Source organism: Schistocerca cancellata, chromosome 5 (assembly GCF_023864275.1).
Source record: "Schistocerca cancellata isolate TAMUIC-IGC-003103 chromosome 5, iqSchCanc2.1, whole genome shotgun sequence".
Taxonomy (NCBI): Eukaryota; Metazoa; Arthropoda; class Insecta; order Orthoptera; family Acrididae; genus Schistocerca; species Schistocerca cancellata.
The window spans coordinates 262,049,502-262,073,195 of record NC_064630.1 but is presented as its reverse complement, the minus strand read 5'-3'; the positions used below and the strand labels follow the sequence as shown (position 1 = coordinate 262,073,195).

At 42.5% G+C, this 23,694-nt stretch overlaps 1 protein-coding gene across 1 annotated transcript in view; it reads right to left on the bottom strand.

Moving 5' to 3' along the window:
* Nucleotides 1-10,004, bottom strand: part of LOC126188478 (beta-3 adrenergic receptor-like) — a 121,587-nt gene extending 111,583 nt beyond the window's left edge. Inside the window, exons 1-2 of the mRNA XM_049930081.1 lie at nt 9,920-10,004; nt 9,412-9,711 (exon numbers count right to left, since the gene is read on the bottom strand). Of these exons, the coding sequence (XP_049786038.1) occupies nt 9,412-9,711; nt 9,920-10,004 (385 nt within the window). The remainder of the gene's footprint in view (nt 1-9,411; nt 9,712-9,919) is intronic.
* Nucleotides 10,005-23,694: the final 13,690 nt, after the last annotated feature.

The window sequence follows — 23,694 nt, the reverse complement described above, 5'->3', positions numbered from 1 at the left end:
AGGCAGTTGATATCCAATTGGCTCAAGAGCCGAGAGGGAACAATAAGAACGGAATACCAAGAACGAAGCCCCTACTGTTCAATCGGTACATCGAGGAAGTCATGACGGAATAAAAGAAAGTCTCAGGAGTCGTATTACGATTGAAGGTTAAAGGGTATCAATGATAAAATTCGCTAATGAAATGCTATCCTTAGTGAAAGTGAGGAAGAACTGCAGAAATTGTTGAATGGAATAAACATTCTAATGAGCACACACTGTGGACGGAGTGTAAACTGAAGAAAAACGACAGTAATTGAGGAGTGGCAGAAATGAGATTAACGATAAATTTGACATTAAATAGTATACCATGATCAAGACAATATGGAGGAATTCTTGGAAGCAAAGTAACACTTAGTGGACGAAGTAAAGAGGGAAAGAAAAAAATATTAGTACAGTGAAAGGGAGCATTCCTAGCCGAAAGAATTATAATGGCAGCAAATGTCAGCATTAATTTGAGGAAGAAATTCCTGAGTGTATGTTTCTAGCACTGCACGGCAGTAAACCACAGAGTATGGGGAAATCGATAAGGAAAAGATCGAAGCGCTTCAGATGTGCTGCTGTAGAAGGCTGTTGATTATTGAGTGGACTGATGAGACAGGAAGTGAGAAATTTCTCAGAACAATCGGCGAGCGAAGGAACGTGTGGAGGGATGATTTTCAAGACATAAAAACATAGCTTCACTGGTACTTGAAGGTACTGTTGAGGGTAAAGATGTAGGGAGAGACAGATGTTAGTATATAATCTAGAAATGAGTAAGGAAGATGGGTGCATATGTTACTCTGAGATGATGAGGTTGGAATAGGAAAGGCATACATTTCAGAAGATTCAAACAGAAAAGAAAATTCCCTTCTGGAAAGTGCCAGAATTCGACAAGATCGTGGCCCACCGAGTTTGTCGTTTAGTGGTATATTTGCTCGTGTTGATTGTGATCGCTCGTCCATTATGCACATATGGAATAGGTGAGTTCAAGAGGGCAATACCCATACAGGATGTAGTTGGTCCCGTCGAATAGTGCCCGTGGTAACTCGGTCGATCAAGGTCATCCGACCACGTCAAGGAAATGGACTTGTTGCAGGAAGACAGCATACCACCATCGCGTGGCAGAAGGGAGAGACGCGCAGACGGTGATGAGCTCAATGACTGGGCACAGAAGTGGCGTGACGTTGTCCTTTCAGTCTAGTTCAAGTACTAGCGTGGCGATGGAGGCTTTGCGGAGTACGAAGTTTGCCATTCCAACAGAAAAATGATGCTTGTTACCCTCACATCATTTCTTTCCACTCTGTAAGTAATATGCGTGCCACGTTTGGTTCAAATCGATCCCAGGGTATAGAAGGAGCTTTTTACCCGTTTTTTTCGCCCGCAGATGCATATGTCACATATATTGAACATATTTGACACATATTTGTACACATATTTTACATTTACTTCTATCGAATTTCGCCTTACAGTTTCGTTCAAGCGCATTTCAATGTTTATGCGTGATATTTCCTGAACTATGTGTCCACGATGATATACAAACGGTGGTATATGTGAATACTGTATGAAAAATTTGTTGCAAATAGAGTTAATCGTAAAGAAATAATAAATTAAAAGACGATGCCTGATGTGCAGTCTTGCTATGAAAACGTAGTAAGTCGTAATTTTTTTTCTTTCGCTATAGCCGACATACTCGTCTTGAGAGATTCAGCAACTTGTTGATATTTAAGATAATTCTCATTTGTCGTTCTGTCTGATTTAAAATTTGGAACTGAGACGGAACAATAAACGAGAATTATCTTAACTTTTTTTTCTTTCATCATTTTGTAGAGGGTGCCAGCGAGGAAAATGTTCGTAATGATTCGGATTTATGTGTGAAGTAGGTTGCAAATCACTAACTGCTCTTATTGGCAAATACTTGGCTATTTAAGCATAGTCAGCTACGCAACTTTTTTATCTCCAACCCCACCCTTTTCAGAGGTAGGTGATTCTTACCCCCACCAGACATAAATACATTTTCATAACAATTTTAGAACCCGGCGCTGCTCGGTTACGCATTTATTACAAATCTATTATTCCATCTCCTCTTTCCCCCCTCTCTCTGTCTCTTCAGTCTCCCTCTCCGCCGGCCGGTGTAGTCGTGCGGTTAAAGGCGCTTCAGTCTGGAACCGCGTGACCGCTACGGTCGCAGGTTCGAATCCTGCCTCGGGCATGGATGTTTGTGATGGCCTTAGGTTAGTTAGGTTTAAGTACTTCTAAGTACTAGGGGACTTATGACCATAGATGTTGAGTCCCATAGTGCTCAGAGCCATTTTCTCCCTCTCCGTCCACCTCATTATCCCCCATAATTCTCTCAATATCCTTCACCCTCCACTCATTTTCCGTTTCCTCCTGCCCTTCTGTCTATCTGCTACTCCTTCCTCTCTCTCTGTCCATCTATTCCGCTCCAATCACCCTGTCCTTCTCTCCTCTTCCGTCTGTGCATCTACCCCTTCCTCCCCATCTGTCCATTTCCTCCTCCCCTTCTATCTCATCCTGTCAATTCTACCTCCTTCTCATCCTACATCCTTGTCCCCCCTCTCTCGTTCCATCATCTCCTCCCACTCTACTCTTCTCTTTCTCTGTCTATTTCGCCTTCCCTCTCTCTGTTCATCTCCTCACCCATAACTATGCCCATGTCCTCCTCTGTCCATCTCTTCCTTCCACCGTTCTCTCAACGTCTTCACACCCATCTCAATACGTGGTTACTGGTTCTTATCCTCAAAGTATTTCTTTATAGGTAGTAAATCACGTGTGTACCAAGTCTGTGTGAAATCGATCCCAGGTATTGGCAGTTGTTTTATGCGGCTTTGCCTGCATACGCTCATCTCACACATCATATCATACATCTTTAACATATTTCACATATATTTGTTTATATATTTCACCAGTATTTCTAAAGAATTTCCCTGCGTTTCATTTTCACGCAGTGTTTATAATCGTTATATCTCCTGAAATATGTTTCCTACAATGATATAATTTCTTGTGTACACTTATCGTCATATCTGGATATTACCTGCGAAATGTGTTGTGAATAAAGCTGGTAGCAAAGAAGTCATAAATTTAAACGTCATACATGATCTTTAAGTTTTTCACGCATCTCAGTGTGTATGACGTCGTGTATGCTGAACTATGTGTCGCTCAATGGTACAGTTTTACAGGTACATTTACTATATATTGTCTACAAAGTATGTCACGATTAAAATGAGAAGTAAAGAAGTGATCAATTGAGACGTCATGCCTAATGCTGCAGTCTTACTCGATGAACAGTGAAAAAGTAGTAAGGGTAAACTTTTTCGCCATTTCGTTTTGAGGGTTGTCATCAGCAAAAAGTTTCATCGACTTTTTTAAAATTATGTGTAAAGGTGTCGCGAATCACCAAGTGCTCTCATTCTCAAGGATTAGTAAAGTGTGGATGTTCGCTCGTCATTGGCTACACATTTTATCACAACCATCCCTTTGGCAGCCTGTTCTTACTACCACAGCAAATCCTCCCAAGCACCAGTTGATGTGTGTACCAAGTTTGTTTGAAATCGGTCCAGTGGTTTAGGAGTAGATGTGGAACATCCAGACGTTCATACGTCCAGTTTTATAATTACTATGAATAGGTATAGATTCCTGACTTCCTTTAACAGTCTTGTAATTCCTTCTTTCATCAGTCGCCTGAAGTATATCTTTTGTTACCCAAGCTACCTTCCTAGTACCAACGTTTGTCTTTCCAACATCACTGCTTGCTTCATTTAGGGACTTCCAATCCTCTTCAACTGCACTGCCTACTCTGGTATTGCTTATCGCAGAATCCACGTCTTTAACGAACTTCAGATACTTCTCATCATTCCCGTATTCCTGTACGTTAGTATCCAGCTTCTTTCCACACTGACTTTTCCGGACAATGCTCTCAAACTTCAACATTCGCTTCATCATTACCAAATTGTGATCTGAGACTATATCTGCTCCGGGTACGGCTTGCAATCCAGTATCTGATTTCAGAATCACTATCTGACAATAATGTGATCAAAATGGTACTGTCCCGTATCTCTGGGGTTTTCCACTATTCTTTCTACTCTTGTAATTCTTGAACAGAGTATTCGCTATTACTAGCTGATATCTATTGCAGAACTCAGTCTTTCTCTTTTCTCACTCCTGCTACCAAGTCCACCTTCTCCTGTCACCCTTTCTTCTTCTAATCCGTCTCCTTCTACCACATTCCAGAACCCCAAGATTCATTGATTTTCGTCTCTCTTCATTATCTGTGTATACTCATATAATTTCTCTGTTTCTTTTATCTTCTGCTTGTGATGTATAGCTGAGGCATTGTAGACGTTGGTTTGCTGTCGATTCTGATGAGTACAACGCTATCACTGATTTGTGCACAGTAACTCATTCTCCTTCCTACCTTCCGCTTCATAACGAATCCTACTCAAATCATATAATTTTTATGCCGCTTTTGATATTGCCAAATATTCGTCTGACCATAAATCCTTATCTTCTTTCCATTTCACTTCATTACACCCTCTGTACCTAGACTGCACCTGTGCATTTCCCTTTTGAAATTTTGTTGCTTCCCTGCCACGTTTAACAGTCTTACATTTTACGCTTGGAGTCATAGAATATTACTCTTCCGTTAATTATTCGCTCTTTTTCTCATGATCACCTCCTCTTTGGAAGTGTCCTCCCGGAGATCTGAATGGGTAAGTAACCCGGAATCTTTTTCCCATAGAGAAATCATCATGAAACTTTTTCAACTACTGGAAACATGTCCTGTGAATATCTCTTACATGCCTTTAATGCAGTGGCTTCCATTGTCTTCTGCATTCTCAGCTCGTCAATCATCGTTATTCATCCGACCTTTAGGGCACTCCTCCCCCCCTCCCCCCAAGGGCAAGAGAGCGCCCTGAAACTCTGTCCGCTCCTCCTCTCTATTTGACAAGGCCGTTGGCGGAACGGGCTCACTTCTTACACCGGAAGTCTTCGGCCACCTTTACTGATGTAAACCAATCTGAGAAATAGTGCGCCAAGCACCCTAATCTGCTGAGCACATAAATCTGTCATAATATGGCAGTGTTGCAAAATAAAATATAAACATTTCTCCTGTTTACAGTAAACATGTCTTCCGATGTCCTTCGATAACTAAATATTGACTGAATATTAACTAGCATGAATTGTTGTTATCACCCCTCGGATTTCCACCTGTTATCACTTTTAAAGAAAGATATGGTTGAAGAAAGTGTAAGAGCATATGAGTATTTTGCACACTTTCCAGTATTCCACTTCGAGGAAAGAACGTGATTAAAGACACTGAATAAAATGCATGCAGAACAGCTGTACCTGATGTGATGTAGACAAAGAGAGCATATTATGTGAGTAGAGTGTCGTCAAGTCTTGGTCTTGCCATAGATGTGACAGTCGTCAGCAAGATGAGTACCACGTATGTGAGTGCGTTCCCGGCACTTGCAAGGTTGCCGGCAGTGCAGGCACTAGATATTTCACATATATCATGTCAAAGATGTAACTTAAGTATTGTGATTCGTGAGCAAGCACTACCGACGTGAGAAATGCCTCATACAACAGCCTTTAGATGTCATTAGGGTTCCTGTCACTTATCGCGGAATGTACGATTGGTAGATGGGCCACAATGCAGCCAATCTTTCGCAGATGTGCACTTGGATGTGTGATTATGGAGGAGTCGATAAGGTATATGTATCACGTAGTAACAGCGCCGTCGGGATGAACGTAGGAAAGAGAGCTTCGTGAGGAAACGGGTAGTGGAACCATACAGTAGTGCAACCGGTATGTATCTTTCGCAGGCAATTTATGTAGAGCTCAAGATACGGACAGTTGTCATGATTTTGACGTTGTTGTTTTATAACACAATAATCGGAGATGTCTCTCGAACAAAGGCTTTGGTGTTTTAGTAAAACACCAGTAAGCCAACCACCCTTGATCCTCTAAAAATTCGAATACTCGTGAGTAAAACAGCTTTGAACATCTGATTACCTTACTTCTTCTTCTTCTCAGCGATCACAGGCCCTGTAGAACACGCGCTGCATCAAAGATCTGCTTACGTCACCTTCTATCTCTAGCAGTCTCTCTCCGCCCTCTGGAAATTCCTAATTTTGCGATGTCCTTCTCTATGTCATCTTTCCATCTTGTACGCGGTCGGCCAATGGCCTTGTTGCCTGGAGAGTTCCTTCAAATGTTTTCTTGCTGATTCTGTTGTTTTCCATTCTAGCCACATGTACAGCCCACAGCAGTCTCCTATTTTTTGATTTCTGGATGATAGTGGGTTGCTTCATTAACTGATAAATTTCATTGTTCTTTCGAATTCTCCATACACCATTCTCCAACAAGGGATTGCCAGATTTTTCTCATTACTTTTCTTTCGAAATCATTCAGTTTTTTTCTTTCATTCTTTGTAAGCGTCCAGCTTTCGGAACCGTACAGTAATATGGGGCAGATGATAGTATTGTATATCTTTATCTCTGTTGTGATTGACAAAGCTTTACTTTTGAGTGGGTTGCTTAGTGGGTACAGACATCTTCATCCTGAGGCTATTCTTTCGTTTATATCCATTCTTATGATATTTTTACTGTTGAAATGTGATCCAAGGTATTTAAACTAAAGAATGTTTCTGAATTTAGAGTGTTGTTCAATTTCAAAATATGGATTTGGGTTTATTACTAGACCTGTTTCAATGTATTCTGTTTTCTGTTGGTTAATCAAAGGCCCCATTTTTCTGGCACTGTGCCTGAGAGATTTGTACTTGTCTTTCAGTTCTTCCTGAGTTTCACTCAGCAACACTATATCTTCTGCATAATCCAGGAGTTTTATTTCACTGTGTTCGAATCGGGGACCATTGTTTGGATGTAAATTACTCTCCTGAACCACTTTCTCTAATGCAAGGTTGAAGAGGACACATGAAAGAGCGTCTTCTTGTCGTAAGCCTGTTGTAATTGGAAAGGTAGGGGATATGGATCCTCTGAACTTTACTCCTGCCTGGGAGCCATCCATGCACAGTTGTATTATCCTAATGATTTTACTGGGTATACTAAATTCTCGTAATGTGTTGTAAAGGTTACTTCTGTGGAAGCTGTCGCTGGATGCGAATGAAGAGACAGTGGATGTTTTTGTTAAATTCCCACTATTTCTCAAAGATCTGTCGTATAGTAAACAAATTTGCCGGCCGCGGTGGTCTAGCGGTCCTAGGCGCTCAGTCCGGAGCCGCGCGACTGCTACGGTCGCAGGTTCGAATCCTGCCTCGGGCATGGATGTGTGTGATGTCCTTAGGTTAGTTAGGTTTAAGTAGTTCTAAGTTCTAGGGGACTGATGACCATAGATGTTAAGTCCCATAGTGCTCAGAGCCATTTGAACAAATTATCAGTTGTGGAACGGTTTGTTCGAAATCCCACCTGGTAATCTTGAATAATGTTTTCTGCATAAGCTTTAAGTTTTTCCAGAATGATCATTGACAGAATTTTGTACGTTATGTTATGTTATTACCTTATGTTATGTTATGTTATTACCTTACAAATGAGTTAATGTGTGAAGTATTTCATGTATGGCATGTAAGCGGAAGGGTCTGAAGTAACGTCAAAAGTTTGTTAGAAATCGCTAACTGATCTCATTACCGAACACTGGATGTGTATAATGTGGGTAATTTGCGCTCCACTTTAAGCAAAGCTCATTTTTCAAGCTATTCAATGTGTATGACGCCACTATGTGTGCTACAACGATATACACAAGTACAATCAATGGTATACATGCTATTGTCCGCTAAACGCGTTACCGATAGGAAGTAATAAATTACGATGTCATCGCTGATGATGATGGTTTACTACATAAAGAGCGAAAAATGTAAGCGACAGACATTTTTTGTTTCATCGTCTCGTGAAAGATATTAGCGAGGAAAAAGTGCTTAATAGTTTGAAACTATGTGTAAAGGTTGTTAGAAGCCTTTAATTGGTCTCATTCTCTAATAATGGATGGATGTAATGTGGTTAATTTGCACGCAATGAGTTCTTCTGGCTAAAGACATACATAACATAAGACATACATAACATAAGGCATACATAACATTGGGCAGCTGTGTTAAATCTTTAACATATCGTTGTACCTCTCAATGAGTAGACTATGAGTGCATTTTAATGTTTTCAAATTTGGTCAATAATTATATGAAATATGGAAAAAGAAACTTTTTAAACGTTTATAAGCCGTTAGACAGCGACTATGCAACTAAGAGACCATTCACTGTGCACTGGATTAACCTTTCACTACTGTACAGGATGTCTGACAATTCATGTTAGACACATCTAGAGTTTGTTTAGGGGAATTAGTAGATTTAATTTAACGCAGGAACCGCCGTCTGGAAAAGTCGTCCAGAGATTACAGACTGTCGAAGTTATAGGCGCATTCGCCTGTAAACGTGCTGCATGTATATACAGGGTGATTCCGTGATGGTGTTACAAACTTTCTAGAATGATGGAGAATAAATGAATCAATTTGAGGTAAGGGTTTCTGTAATGGAAACGAAGGAGTCGTAAGTTATAAGCGAAAACCGTTCTGATAACTCTGGCGCTGGAATAGATGTAAGGTACTGCTGTTGCTAAGATTCCAGGTTAGGCGACTTTGAGAGATGGTAGTATGGACGAAAACATGGAAAAAGTCCAGTAAACGTGGGCTCTACAATGCACATCTGAGGCGCTGTGAGCACTTGTTCATCTTCGCTACTGTGAAACATATCCCTTCTACTGGAGATGTGCTCATAGCTCTTAAGGTATGCATTTTAGATCCTATGTTTAAGACATTTTTTCTTGTATTGGTCCATACGACTACATCTGAAAGTTGCCTGCCACACAGTTCTAGCAGCAACGCTACCAGTACATGTGTTCAACTGTGAGAGGTATCAGGCAGGTTTTCGCTTGTATTTGTCAACTCTGTCGTTTTCGGTACAGAGATAGTTACCTCAAATTGTTACATTTACCTTTCTCCATTATCCTAGAAAGTCTGTAACGTCATCACGGGATCTCCATGTGTGTACATACACTCACAGGCACGGCGTCTATAACTTGACCCTGTGTAGCGTCGCTGGATGACGTTTGAGAACATGGGTTCCTATGTAAAACCTGATCTACTAAGTTTCCTCTAGAATCTCTAGACGTGTGTAACATGAATTGTGGAACACCATGCAGGTGAAGTGATACATTTAACCTGTGTGTACACATGATGGTATTCAGTAAAACCTGTTGACGTACATGTGGATTTAACGAACACATGTGTCTCAGTTGCTGACGTGCGCCAGCAGTTATGACGTCATGAATACCTTAGATTGCGGCAGATGTATTAGAATAGAGGGAGTACCTGTGAGCCGGAGCGCCTCGACGGTGAATTGCAGGCACTGGTCCTGCTGGAGGTGCAGCGCCTTGAAGAGGCTGTTGAGCGTGAGGCCGATGGCGAGGGCGGCCGAGGCGAAGAGGTCTGCGCCGGCCAGGCTGAGCGAGATGTGCAGCGTGGGTGAGAGCGGCCGCCGGATCCAGCACACGGACACCAACACGCGCGCGTTCACCGACAGCGACACCATGCACAGCACGATCAGCGCCGGCACGCTGCGCCACCGCCGGCAACAACACACGACCACGTCACCAGCCAGGTCCCGGACTACTGCCGGCCACCGAGCAGTTAACAAGCAGCATTATGTTCAGCAGCACCGGCAATGTCAGCATGTTGCTACTGCCACCACTACACTATGCAGATCCCAGATTACTGTGGGTCACCAATCATATAAGAAGTAGCAATATCATCAACTGTACCAGCAATGCTGGTATGCTGCTACAACCATCACCGACAGCACTCAACTACGACAGCAGACAGTGCCGCTGATACTGCCAGCCATCAACCTTTTCACAAGTAACAATATAATAAACGGCACCAGCACCATCAGCATGTTCCACCATCATAAACACACAACTATATTACCAAATCAGTGCTCTACAGCTGGCCAGTACAAATATCGATGCACGATGCACGAATGTAGGTCCACCAAAGTAGCTGCATGGTTAGTCTGGTGGACTGCTAAGTGAAGGTGTCTGGGCTCGATTCCTGGCTGAGGGAGAATTTTCTCCACTTGGCGCCTGGGTGTTTTTATGTCCTGATGTTCATATTGTCATAAATGACATTCCACTGTCGAAATGGCTGCATCGGCATGTCCCAAATGCTAATAAAGAAAACAACATGATGTGTATGGAATCTATACCAGCTCCACGTGGGTACAAGACTCAATCCTATCACATAATCAAACTTTCGACGTAAAATTTTGCTTTGGAGACAGTGACATCAGGTAACGATGATCTTAGACGACAATGTAATTCGCAAGCAACGTTACAGATTTTATAAAGGAATTTAAGAATACTGTAGGTGAATATCCAGTACACTTAAGAAAAACCTAAATGGTGAAAGACTGACTAATATGTGTAAAATTTTTCAGATAAAACTGATGTACAAAGATTTTAAGAAAATAGCAAGAAAAATCAAAACTTGGATATCTCCAAATCCAGTCCTAGAATAATTTCAAATTTATCACATAACCAAATCTGAAAGGAATTTCATGGAAACTATGACCATAAAGTAATAAGAAATAGGAAATTTGGTTCAGATTATTATCCAACATTAAAGTACAATTTATCCCGCCCAAAACAAAAAATACAACCAAGAAAGAAATTAAACACGCCCCACTGCAGCTAATACTACAATAGAAAATATAGAAAAATTTAAAGAAGAAATTGCGATAACAGACCAAAGTGACTGGCGTGAAAACCAGGTATAAATTACGAAAGCAGAAGAATTGAACATCGATAACGCTAATGCTACTGTTGTGATTAAGAGTGAGGACTACCGTAGGAAGTTCAGTGACCTTTTGAATTCTAACACCTATAAAATGCCTCAGAAAGATCCTACAACGAAAGTGTTAGGAGCTACCAATCGATTAATAAAAAAGTCTGCCATTCCTACAGAGGATAAATATCTATGCAAAACGGAAGCTTACCCTCCTAGATTATTTGGGCTTCGGAAGATACATAAGCCTAATGTCCCATTGAGACCGATAGTGAGTGCTATGGCATCGCCTACTCAAGAGTCGGCCACAACCGCATATCGGTAAAACTAATTATCACATTAAAATTCTATGCACTTTATCGAAAAACTGAAGGCGATTAGTGTCAGCCCAGGTGATATCCTTGTCAGTTTTGATGTGGTATCGATGTTTACCACGGTTCCTGTTGACGAATCTCTTTCATACATACCTGATATGTTTCTTACTGATATAGTAACTCTGTTTTGACGTTGCCTTTCCAACATTTATTTCCAGCATGATAATGAGTTTTACGAACAAACAGAAGGAGTGGCCATCGGCAGTCCTCTCAGTCCAGTAAAAAGCCCAGTAAGTGGTATCGGTATATGGATGACGCTTTTGTGGTTTGGAATCACGATGAAGAGGAGTTAGGTGGTTTCTTGATGCACCTAAATAGTATTAATCCAAAGATACAATTTACTATGGAGGAAGAGTGTAATGGACAACTTAATTTTTTGGATGTATCAGTAATTTAACTGGTATAGGGGAGTATAGGGCATAAAGTGTGTAGAAAAGGTACACACATGGAGCGTTGCCTCCAGAAGGATTCGAACCATCATCGCAGGCAGAAGACAGGTGTCATTAAAACATTGGTGGAAAGAGCTAATAAGAGCTGTGAGCCAGTTTATTTACAAGATAAACTAAATCATTTGCGAACTACTTTTAAGAAAAATGGATTCGCTGACAACAAGATACACTCCTGGAAATGGAAAAAAGAACACATTGACACCGGTGTGTCAGACCCACCATACTTGCTCCGGACACTGCGAGAGGGCTGTACAAGCAATGATCACACGCACGGCACAGCGGACACACCAGGAACCGCGGTGTTGGCCGTCGAATGGCGCTAGCTGCGCAGCATTTGTGCACCGCCGCCGTCAGTGTCAGCCAGTTTGCCGTGGCATACGGAGCTCCATCGCAGTCTTTAACACTGGTAGCATGCCGCGACAGCGTGGACGTGAACCGTATGTGCAGTTGACGGACTTTGAGCGAGGGCGTATAGTGGGCATGCGGGAGGCCGGGTGGACGTACCGCCGAATTGCTCAACACGTGGGGCGTGAGGTCTCCACAGTACATCGATGTTGTCGCCAGTGGTCGGCGGAAGGTGCACGTGCCCGTCGACCTGGGACCGGACCGCAGCGACGCACGGATGCACGCCAAGACCGTAGGATCCTACGCAGTGCCGTAGGGGACCGCACCGCCACTTCCCAGCAAATTAGGGACACTGTTGCTCCTGGGGTATCGGCGAGGACCATTCGCAACCGTCTCCATGAAGCTGGGCTACGGTCCCGCACACCGTTAGGCCGTCTTCCGCTCACGCCCCAACATCGTGCAGCCCGCCTCCAGTGGTGTCGCGACAGGCGTGAATGGAGGGACGAATGGAGACGTGTCGTCTTCAGCGATGAGAGTCGCTTCTGCCTTGGTGCCAATGATGGTCGTATGCGTGTTTGGCGCCGTGCAGGTGAGCGCCACAATCAGGACTGCATACGACCGAGGCACACAGGGCCAACACCCGGCATCATGGTGTGGGCAGCGATCTCCTACACTGGCCGTACACCACTGGTGATCGTCGAGGGGACACTGAATAGTGCACGGTACATCCAAACCGTCATCGAACCCATCGTTCTACCATTCCTAGACCGGCAAGGGAGCTTGCTGTTCCAACAGGACAATGCACGTCCGCACATATCCCGTGCCACCCAACGTGCTCTAGAAGGTGTAAGTCAACTACCCTGGCCAGCAAGATCTCCGGATCTGTCCCCCATTGAGCATGTTTGGGTCTGGATGAAGCGTTGTCTCACGCGGTCTGCACGTCCAGCACGAACGCTGGTCCAACTGAGGCGCCAGGTGGAAATGGCATGGCAAGCCGTTCCACAGGACTACATCCAGCATCTCTACGATCGTCTCCATGGGAGAATAGCAGCCTGCATTGCTGCGAAAGGTGGATATACACTGTACTAGTGCCGACATTGTGCATGCTCTGTTGCCTGTGTCTATGTGCCTGTGGTTCTGTCAGTGTGATCATGTGATGTATCTGACCCCAGGAATGTGTCAATAAAGTTTCCCCTTCCTGGGACAATGAATTCACGGTGTTCTTATTTCAATTTCCAGGAGTGTAGATCGAGCACCTCATTCCAGAAGAAAAGTGTCTGATAACATGCAGCAACAACTGTCAGCTGGAAAAGTTTTTCTTTCAATTATTCGAAATATTACCGACCGTATTGGGTAATTTCTGGCCAAGTTTCAAGTTGAAACAATGTTTAGACCACCAAGAAGATCGGCGAAAGACGCTCGACTCCCCTTAGCAACTCCTTGGGTGTGTAAAATTCCGTGTAGCTGTGGGAAGGTTTATATTGGAACAACGAAAAGAAGTGTCAATACCCGCTTAACCGAACACAAAAGGACCTGTCGACTGTGACATACCGACAAATCAGGTGTAGTGGGACACGTTTTTAAAGATGGTGGTCACGAAATAGAATTTAGTGAGAGGAGCGTGCTGGCCAGGACATCACATTATTATGCACACATGTGTAGAGAAGCTATAGTGATCAGAAACACCACAATAATTTTAATAGAAAAGAGGAAGGCTTAAAGTTAGGTAAGGTACGGCACTCGACTTTGCACCAACGGTGCGACAGTCGATTATCTTCAATCGCGGATGTTATTCAGAGATAGACTTACAGTCGGCACCACGTGACGTGTGTTAGTGCCGTCTATGCACGTACATAAACGTGACTTCCTCGGCCTGGCAGCCAGTTGTTGAGTCACCTCGGAAGATGTTGCCCGCAGTTGACAACGAAACGTCAGGGAGAAGAAGTTTTACAGATCGACCACGGCCTCTCAGCCCGAAAGTTTCAACTAATGAAGACGCTGGCCGTGAAGGCCTACACGTTACGATGAGGAGTAAGACTTGTTTAAGAAAAGTCTTGCAAATTCGACTGAAAACTTAATTGCGAAGCAGGTCACCTTTGTTGCCTCCATTCCTTAAAACATTAAGGGAACTCTACTAAGCACAGAAAACACAATGCACCTTGTAACCAACTTTTTTCTAAAGCAACGAACATGGATGGCAGAAATAGCTCTCCAGACTACTAGGTTCCCAGGAGAGAGATTTGTCTTACGTGGTGTTCTTTGGGTACATTCAGCCAATCTGACGCTTTGCCAGGAGAAATCGATACACGACAGTTAAAATTTTGGTGTCAATGGTATGCAATCTCAGATAAGTGTTCGTTCTGTCTGCATTCAAGTTGTTCCTATTACTAACGAGATTGCTTCCGGCTTAGGGGATGCGTTGCTACTAAAATCTGCTTAACTCACTTGTTCCGAACGTTTTTACTCTCAATGTCACTATCACCCACAATAAATTCTTCCATTTTTCTGCTTTTAGACTGAAATCGGAAATTTGATCTTGTGCCCACGTGGGGCGCGTATCCACTCAGTTATACTGGTATTCATTCTCATACTCTATTTACTTTCTTTGACATAAACCTGGCCGTTGGCCGGCGCATGGAAGTCCGAGTCGTTCACTTAAGGACCCAACAGAGGCTGCCCCTCAGAATTCAGTCCAGCAATCTGCACGATCTGTCAACACTGTATTATATAACACTTTCAGGAGGAAGTGCTGTCTTCAGCTTGACGTGTTACGGTGCGCTATCTACTCGTGGTCTAGTGGTAAAAGCTGTGCAATGTAAAATGAAAGCGCGCGGGATTAGCCGAGCGGTCTCAGTCATGGACTGTGCGGTTGGTCCCAGCGGAGGTTCGAGTCCTCCCTCGGGCATGGGTGTGTGTGTTTGTCCTTAGGATAATTTAGGTTAAGTAGTGTGTAAGCTTAGGGACTGATGACCTTAGCAGTTAAGTCCCATAAGATTTCACACACGTTTGAACATTTTTTATAAATGAAAAATTGCGAGTTCCAGACCACTCTACATTTATTTCTTTAACCGCTTTTCGGATGTCTGCTAAAAGTATCAGTTTCATTGAACCTCAGAGATAAATTACTTCACTTTGTAGTCCACCAGCAACAGCAAAACCTTTCGTGAAAGAGCTTGTGGTTGCATCTAAGTCAGAACAGTTAATGCTCGATAGTTTCCTTGCCCTACAGCGGTCACCCGTCACCGGCCGCCTAAGACCGCAACTGTCACCAGATGGTGACTGCGTGGTGCTGCTTTCTTGCATGTTTTTACTCTTACATTGGTAAACACTGAATTGCTTGTTATAGTAGTTTTATGTTCCGTGCAAAATAATTTCCATAAACCGAGTGAACATTGTACAATTACACAGTATGCGTAGGTTACTATGTGTGGTATTATCATTTGTCATTTTCGTATCTGAAGTTCTAGTTTCTGCCTTACGGTTGCATACGGGATTTTGCGTATTTGAATCGTATGAACGTTGATTAAATTTTAACCCTATTTTGTGTAGAGTCTCAAGTGGTTAGAGGGAGAGAGCTATAGGGCAACAGACGTCAGAAAATTGTTTTATTGTTTCGAGAAACATCATTCTGGCATTAACGACTTTCCACAGTCATGGAGTATCGACAACTGACGTATGTGAAGCACTGCGACCATTTCATCTTCGTGCGACATTTGAGTTCAACAGCTGACTCACAGTCTGGGTGTCGGAATACTGTATGCTCTAATTAAAAGCAACAAAAATCAAAGATGATCGTCATCAGGCAATACTGTTATTGGAAACGAGTTATGATGTCTTTAAGTTAACTTCTTACGAATAAATTAGTGGCTAAGGCCTTAAAAAAGACAAATACTCGAGAAAATGGAATTGTGGACGCATACTATTTTGGATACAGTGTTGCAAAAAAGGATGTTGTGCTTTATGAACTCCTCCCTAGTTACGTGTCCTTCGCAGCTAGCATTTGTCGTTCGTTTCCAACAACTGAAACACTTTTGAGTCACAGTGTACTAGAAAGTACGAACAAAACTGCGGAAAGTTTTGTTACTACATGATAATGTGCTGCGTTGATTGAAAAAAAAGGTCACTCTTTACGCACTTAATCTTCTGATCTTTCGCACTCAAGTGTTCATCTCTCCTACTCCGTGTTGAACATTCGCCAAAAGTTTTCTTTCCAGATCAAACTGCAGCTGAAACCAGAGGTAACAGCAACTTTACTACGGTACAGGTAAGCCACTACAGGTGTAGAATTGGTATAATACCTGATATCGTAAGGCTGTATTATAAAGTCTGACAGAGTATATTGTTGATGATTAATTTTTCTGTTATGTACTGCTGTGTTCACCGAACTAATGAAGAAACGCTGTTAAAATATGTACTGTACTAATACAAAGAAATTACAATTTATCACAATTACCCTACTATAAAAGTAATTCTAGCAAAACATAACGTATCTGTAACACAAGCGTGAATGAGTCAGCACGAATGAGTTAGGTTTGTGCCCTTTGGACTGTGAAATGACTTGCGTTTGTGTGCTGTCCTACGTAACACTAAAATAGCATAGAAATGTGGCTGTTATAGTATATATAGAAAGAAACCCAGATAACAAATTGTTCAGTGTCAAAATTTCGAACATAGAACTGCGCATTAAAAAAAATTCAAATAATTTTTTGACAGAAGAAGAAAAGGCACTACCAAATGTGCAGTAGCTTATGTTTCTCGCCGTTATGGTAATAGGATATTAGAAGTACTGAAATGTAAATTTTTTCTTGAGATTTTCTTATTTATATCCAGGTTGATTGTAGCTCCGTCACCGATTAAGTCAAATCCTCATCACCATCGGGATTGTAACCGAGAGCAGACACAACCTTCATCTTAGAGCGTGACGCCATCCCAAAACTAACGAAAGGTTGCATTATTTGTGTCTCCATTACTATACCAGTGGTTGCCAGGATACCTAAATCTTAGTCCTATATATTGAGGAGAGAATAGTGCCAATTGTATCTATGAAAGAGTTACAGAAATCAATAGGAATTGGAAAATTGGAATATCTCTAGACTCCGGAGGTAATCCCACTGAGCTGATAAAACATACAACAGAGGACGCCTTAAAAATACTTCATCTTATCTTTAATAAGATGACATAGGACCACGCAAGCCAAGCAAACAAAGCTGAATTCCATCAGTTGCTAAAATGAAGTTAAGAAAAAGATGAAAACCGTTTGTATTAATCAATAATGTAAATTATTTGTTTATCTACAGCAAAATCATGGGAACTGACAAAACAATATAAAGAAGGCTTGAAGCTGTGGAAATGGATTTTCTGTGAAGACGTTGAGTTTCAAGGCGAGAGAAGGTCCTGAACAAGGAAACCTGGAAGCGAATGGAAACTCCATCGTGCATCACCAAAGAGGTAGGAACACTGTGTTTAAGGTGGTATGGACGTGGGATCAGATTAGACAATGCACGATGGCTGTAAAAAGTACTTTGTTGGTAACCTCCATACAAGAGGAAAAAGAATGTCCTGCGCACAATGGTAAAACCAAGTGAAGGATGATATGCAACGAAGCTTGTTTATACAACAGTTCGACTTGGATACAATGCTGCGAGAAATGGCCTCAAGAAACGTAAGCATCTCGAAGAAATTTGTGTACTAGATTTAGCCCTGTCGTTTCGCCATGTATGCATCCAAAACATATTTCAAACACACCTCCTCCTCCCCCTCTCTGTGTCTACATCTCCCTCCCTCTGGCTGTCCACTTCACGCAGCCTCCCTTATCTATCTCCTCCTCCCCACTCCCTCAGTCTCTCCATTTACTCATTTTCCATTTCCTCCACCCCTTTTCCATTACCATCTCTTCTCTTTATGACGAAATCATCCTCCGTTTCCCTCTTTACATCGCCACTTCCCTGTTTACATCGCCACGTCCCACCTTCCTTTTCCACTTGGCCCCTACCCCCTAAACCTTCTAACTGGCTCATGCATCTCGACCTCCTCCTCCCCTATCCGTTTCCTCCTTCCCATCACTGTCCATTTCAACCTCTCCCCATCCATGCTCATCGACACATATGGCACATCCAACGTAGTTCAACAAAGCAGGCCAATCTCTTACCCAAAATGCCTGTCATGCAGAACAATCAGGGAACTGAAAATCATTTATTTGTCCCTCATGTACAGGGTACCATTCAAATCAGGTTGATAAAGCACGCCGATACTAGTTCAACACAACGTGCCTATCATACAGGGCAGCCTGGAAAAACCGTTTTTGGCCTCTGACATATAGGCTGCCCTGCAAAGCAGGCTGATTTGGCAGGCCGATACTGTTCATACACAAAATTCCTGTCATGAAAGACAGCTTATATGCCAGGTGTGGAAAGAAAAACGTTTTTGCCTGGATCTCCAGTCTTATAGGATCTAGGAGGTTATAAACTCAACAATGCTGATACTCAAGAGGCCTTGGGTAAAACTATGTTCTTTTGCACAATGTATTGCTAATGTTAACTGTCGTCACTGCACTATATGGACAGATGCGACATTAAATGGGCCTCTTTGGAAAATGACTTCATGCAAATCCTAAAAGTCTTTCATTTAACTTAAAACGTCAGACAACTCCAAACAATTTTCATTCAACACAGAGTCCTTCCTATAGATTTGTAAATCTCATCTTGACAAATAACATATAGCATTGCTTCGCAGTTTTGTGCAGTGAGATACTGTTGAGAATTCTATTTATTGAATTGGTTCTGCAAATTCACCATTGTTATATTTTAATATAATGTTTCTTGTATGTCCCGGAAGTGGAAGAACGGTAACAAAAGTGGGTATAATCATTTTTTCTACTAAAATCAAGAGTAATCTCCACAGAGCACACAGTGCGCAGATGTAAGGTTGTTTTTGTGTGCAAGCGATATTCACAACTAGGTTGTGCAACCTCGCTGCACATACTGACAGGGTAAATCAAATACTGGGTGGCGGATGTTTCAGCAAAATGGGAAAAAACAGTCTTTGTCACTAATTAATGACGAAGAGGTGGTCTGATGCCTTAATAGAAAATCTTTTAAAAGTGTGTGCAAAATACCTACGGATACTGAGAAACGTCGAGTCATCATCAGAGGTGTAGAAAGAAATCTTCTGATTAATTTTATTTGGGTGTGTTTCCGTAGCGCTTTTGAGACAAGGACATTTAAGATTCCAAAGACTTGAGGCGAATTTTTGCACATTCCAAAACAGTGAATTGAGCTTCAAAATGTCCCTGATTCATCCCCTCATAGGCCTCATGCATATTACGACTGTATAATTTAATTCAGCGATTTAAAACACTTCTACCATGAAGGGAAGCAAGCACTTATGTTGTTGGGGACCAAATTAGTACACAGTTTAGGCACGTCAGATTAGTTGTGTTGATGTACTTAAGAACAGAAACCCAGCCAGCACCAAAGGTCACAAAAATATACATGCTTCCCAATGTGAAGCTATACGAGTTACAGTGAAGAGCCACAGAAACTGATACACTTGCCTAATATCGTGTAGGGGCCCCGCATGCACGCAGAAGTGCCGCAATACGACGTGGCATGGACTCAACTAATGTCTCAAGTAGTGCTGCATGGAACTGACAATATAAATCCTGCAGGGCTGTCCATAAGTCCGTGAGAGTACGAGGGGGAGGAGATCTCTTCTGAACAGCACATTTCAAGGCATCCAAGATATACTCAACAATGTTCATGTCTGGGGAGTTTGGTGGCCAGTGGAAGTGTTTAAACTCTGAACAGTATTCCTGGAGCCACTCTGTAACAATTCTGGTCGGGTTTTGTGTCGAATTGTGCTGCTGCAATTGCTTAAGTCCGTCGGAATGCACATTGACATGAATCGATGCAGGTGATCAGACAGGATACTTATGTACGTGTCATCTGTCGGAGTCGTATCAAGACGTATCACGGGTCACATATGACTCCAACTGGACACCTCCCATACGATTACAGAGCCTCAGCCAGCTTGAAGAGTCTCCTGCTGACATGCAGGGTCCACGGATTGATGAGGTTGTCTCCATATCCCTGCACATCCATCCACTCGATACAGTTTGCAAGGAGAATCGTCCGACCAGGCAACATGTTTCCAGTCATCAATAGTTCAATGTCTGCGTTGACGGGTTTAGGCGAGGCGTAAAGCTTTGTGTCGTGCACTCATCAAGGGTACACGAATGGGCCGTCGGCTCTAAAGGCCCACCTCGATGATGTTTCGTTGAATCGTTCGGATACTGACATTTGTTGATGACCCAGTATCGAAATCTGCAGCAATCTGCGGAAGAGTTACACTTCTGTCACGCTGAACGATTCTCTTCATTCGTCGTTGGTCCCGTTCTTACAGGATCTTTTTCCTGCCGCAACGATGTCGGAGATTTGATATTTTACCGGTTTCCTGATATTCACGGAACACTCGTGAAATGGTCGTACGGGAAAATCCCGACTTCATCGCTATCTCGGAGATGCTGCGTCGCACTGCTCGTGCGTTTACTATAACACCACGTTCAAGCTCACTTAAATCTTGATAAACTTGCCATTGTAGTCGCAGTAACCGATCTAACAACTGCGCCACACACTTGTTGTCTTATATAGGCGCTGCCGACCGCAGCGCCGTCTTCTGCCTGCTTACATTTCTCCGTATACCACTTTCTTTGGCACTTCAGGGTGTTACATAAAGATCACGTGCGCCTTGAAGAAGTAAGTAAGGAAGTTTAGGTTCGATGTTCTTCAGTGAAGCGGTCTTGCAGAAGTGAAAGAACCCAAGTATTGTTAGGAATGAAATGGAGAGTAAAATAGACTATATTCTTAATTTTTAACGTTTTTCTGCAGGGACAGCAACTGATATTGTTTATATAAGAATATACAGCCTACAGTTGCCGGTTAACTTTATCGTTTACCTAGGTTTCAACGTTAGTAATAACGTCTTCTTCGGAACATAAAATATTATTTAAATGTTTGACTAAAACAAGCCATGTCCTAAATCAAGACATGCCTTGTTTTAGGCAAACATTTAAATAATATTTTATGTTCTGAAGAAGACGTTATTACTAACGTTGAAACCTAGGTAAACGATAAAGTTAACCTGCAACTGTAGGCTGTATATTCTTATTTAAACTATATTCTTAAGTTCAAAACGAAGTCGCGGAATATGAAGTGCCGGATGGGTATCAGGGCTCGGCTTTCCCGGAATGTATTAACACTGCGCCACCGTGCTCCGTCGCACCACAGCCGCACCGCCGACCAGAGTGGCCGAGCGGGTCTAGGCGCCACAGTCTGGAACGGCGCGACCGCTACGGTCGTAGGTTCGAATCCTGCCTCGGACATGGGTGTGTGTGATGTCGTTAGGTTAGTTAGCTTGAAGTAGTTCTAAGTTATAGGGGACTGATGACCTCAGAAGTTAAGTCCCATAGTGCTCAGAGCCATTTGAACCATTTCTGAACAGCCGCACTATTCGAATTATCCGTGACGGAATATTGTCTGGAGGAAGATCACGAAAACAGTTCACGGTATATGCAGATCATTTAACGGATTATATCTATGACGCTGTTCGCAGACGAGGCAGGAGAAGCGATCATTAGAAATTAGTTCATGAACCAAGATCATGACGATATGCGACATGGTTGTTAATTTTTGCCTAACTTCCACTGTAACTAAATACTCCTTTACGCTTTATGCAGATCTGCTATAAGCTTTCTTGTATCGCGTATACAGTTTTTCTACATATCAAGTAAACTCAGTTTTCATTGAAACCTACGTTCCACAAACAGAAATTTTGTTACAAATATGGGACACATTATATCAGTAAGATGGAGTAGTTGGCTACAATTGTCACACCCATCTGGCTCTTAGGCGGGAAACTTGCGTTCATTGTGGACGTGCTACACTGTCGCGGGATTATATTTGTGCTGTTGACTGCAGTTTCCCAGTTACTCAGATATAAGCTGCCGCAAGTGTTTCAATAACCTAAACGAATTCTGTTATATATGTGGTAACTACATTGTTCCTAAACAAAGACAGGATATTAACAGTACCATGAAAAAGCTCTTAGTGATCAAAAGCCACCGCACAAGGTATGCCGTACATGCGTTGAGGTACTGAGACTGTGGGAAAATCAGAAATGGACTGCAATGCCTTTTGCAAGTCCTAGAGTTTGGAGTGAGCCACAAAATCATGTTTATGATTTTTATTTTTGTATGATTGATGATGAAAGTCTTAAGAAGAAAAGTGAGAAAGATATCAAATATCCTAACATTTCTTAAGACATACGACCAGCTATCCATAGTGAATCTCTCCCTATTCCAATTCCAACTACTGTTCTTGAAGATTTGCAACAGGAGAACAGCGCAGAAAAAGAATGTGATGATGGTGATCATTACAAGCTACAATAAGATACTGCACTGGAATTCTTTAATCTCGCTTGCGCTGTATGCGCCCGGGCATTACCGTGCAAAATGATGGGTGGGTTGCGCAGAAAGTGTCGCCGCTTCTTTCGCAAAGCTGATCACAGGTGATACCGTGCATTGACGCTCTGCCGTGGAGGAACGTAATGCGTTACGATACCAAGCTGTGGCTGCTCTGTTCGGTCGATGGGACTGGGAAGTACTGTACCATCCACCATACTCCCCGGACTTAAGTCCTTGTGACAGTGATTTGATTCCGAAGATGGAGAAACCACTTCGCGACAGTCGCTTCAGAACTGTTCCAGAGAATCGACAGGCAGCAGAACGCTCCATTCGCACCATCAACTGAACAGGCTCTGCTAATGGTATACTACGCCTTCCACATCACTGGCAATGCGTTCTACACAACATTGGTGACTAAAGGACAGTAACAGGTGCAAACATCTAACTCTTTTGTATCGGTTGTAAATAAATAGTTGCCACTATTTAAGTTCCAACCGTCTTATTATTTACTAAAATGATGAACTGTAGTAATACTATACAAGATTAGAAAATAATTTCTTTTCAATGCAATCAAAGAATTTTCTGATAGAAAAAAAATCGTGATTTTAATTAAAACTACAGATTCGATCGGTACAAAAATCTGACGTGGTACGGAAAAACCAAACCAGCATGACAGATATTTTAAACATCACCTTACTGTTATCAAACATCGTTCAAAAAGTTTTAAAATGCAGTAAAGCTGTACTGCGATGTGGTGGTATGGCCTACCACTAAATACACAGTACGACCAACTCTTGTTCGCGTAGCCTGTAATTTGGACAGCAACAACTACATTTATAGCGTCTGAAGTCCTGCGGCAGTGTCCTGTCTCCTTGTTCACAATCAAAGGATAGTTGTTAATCATCGTCCCCAGGCGAAAAGGATATCAACTAACGCTGGCTGTGTCGCAACGCCATGAAGCTAGCTTGCAACAGAGGTAAGATTGACAGCTACTGTTCTAGAATGCAAATTACAGTATTTCAGTGCTACGACAGAAATAGGTACGAATACCGCCATATACATTCTATGGAAAGGATTCTCATTCAGAAGTCAGGGCTCCCAGCGGCTGTCGCCCTAGATGACAGGCACATTGTTCCCTGGATCGTATTGGAAGGCATAATTAGATCACTACCTCGTGTCTAGAAAT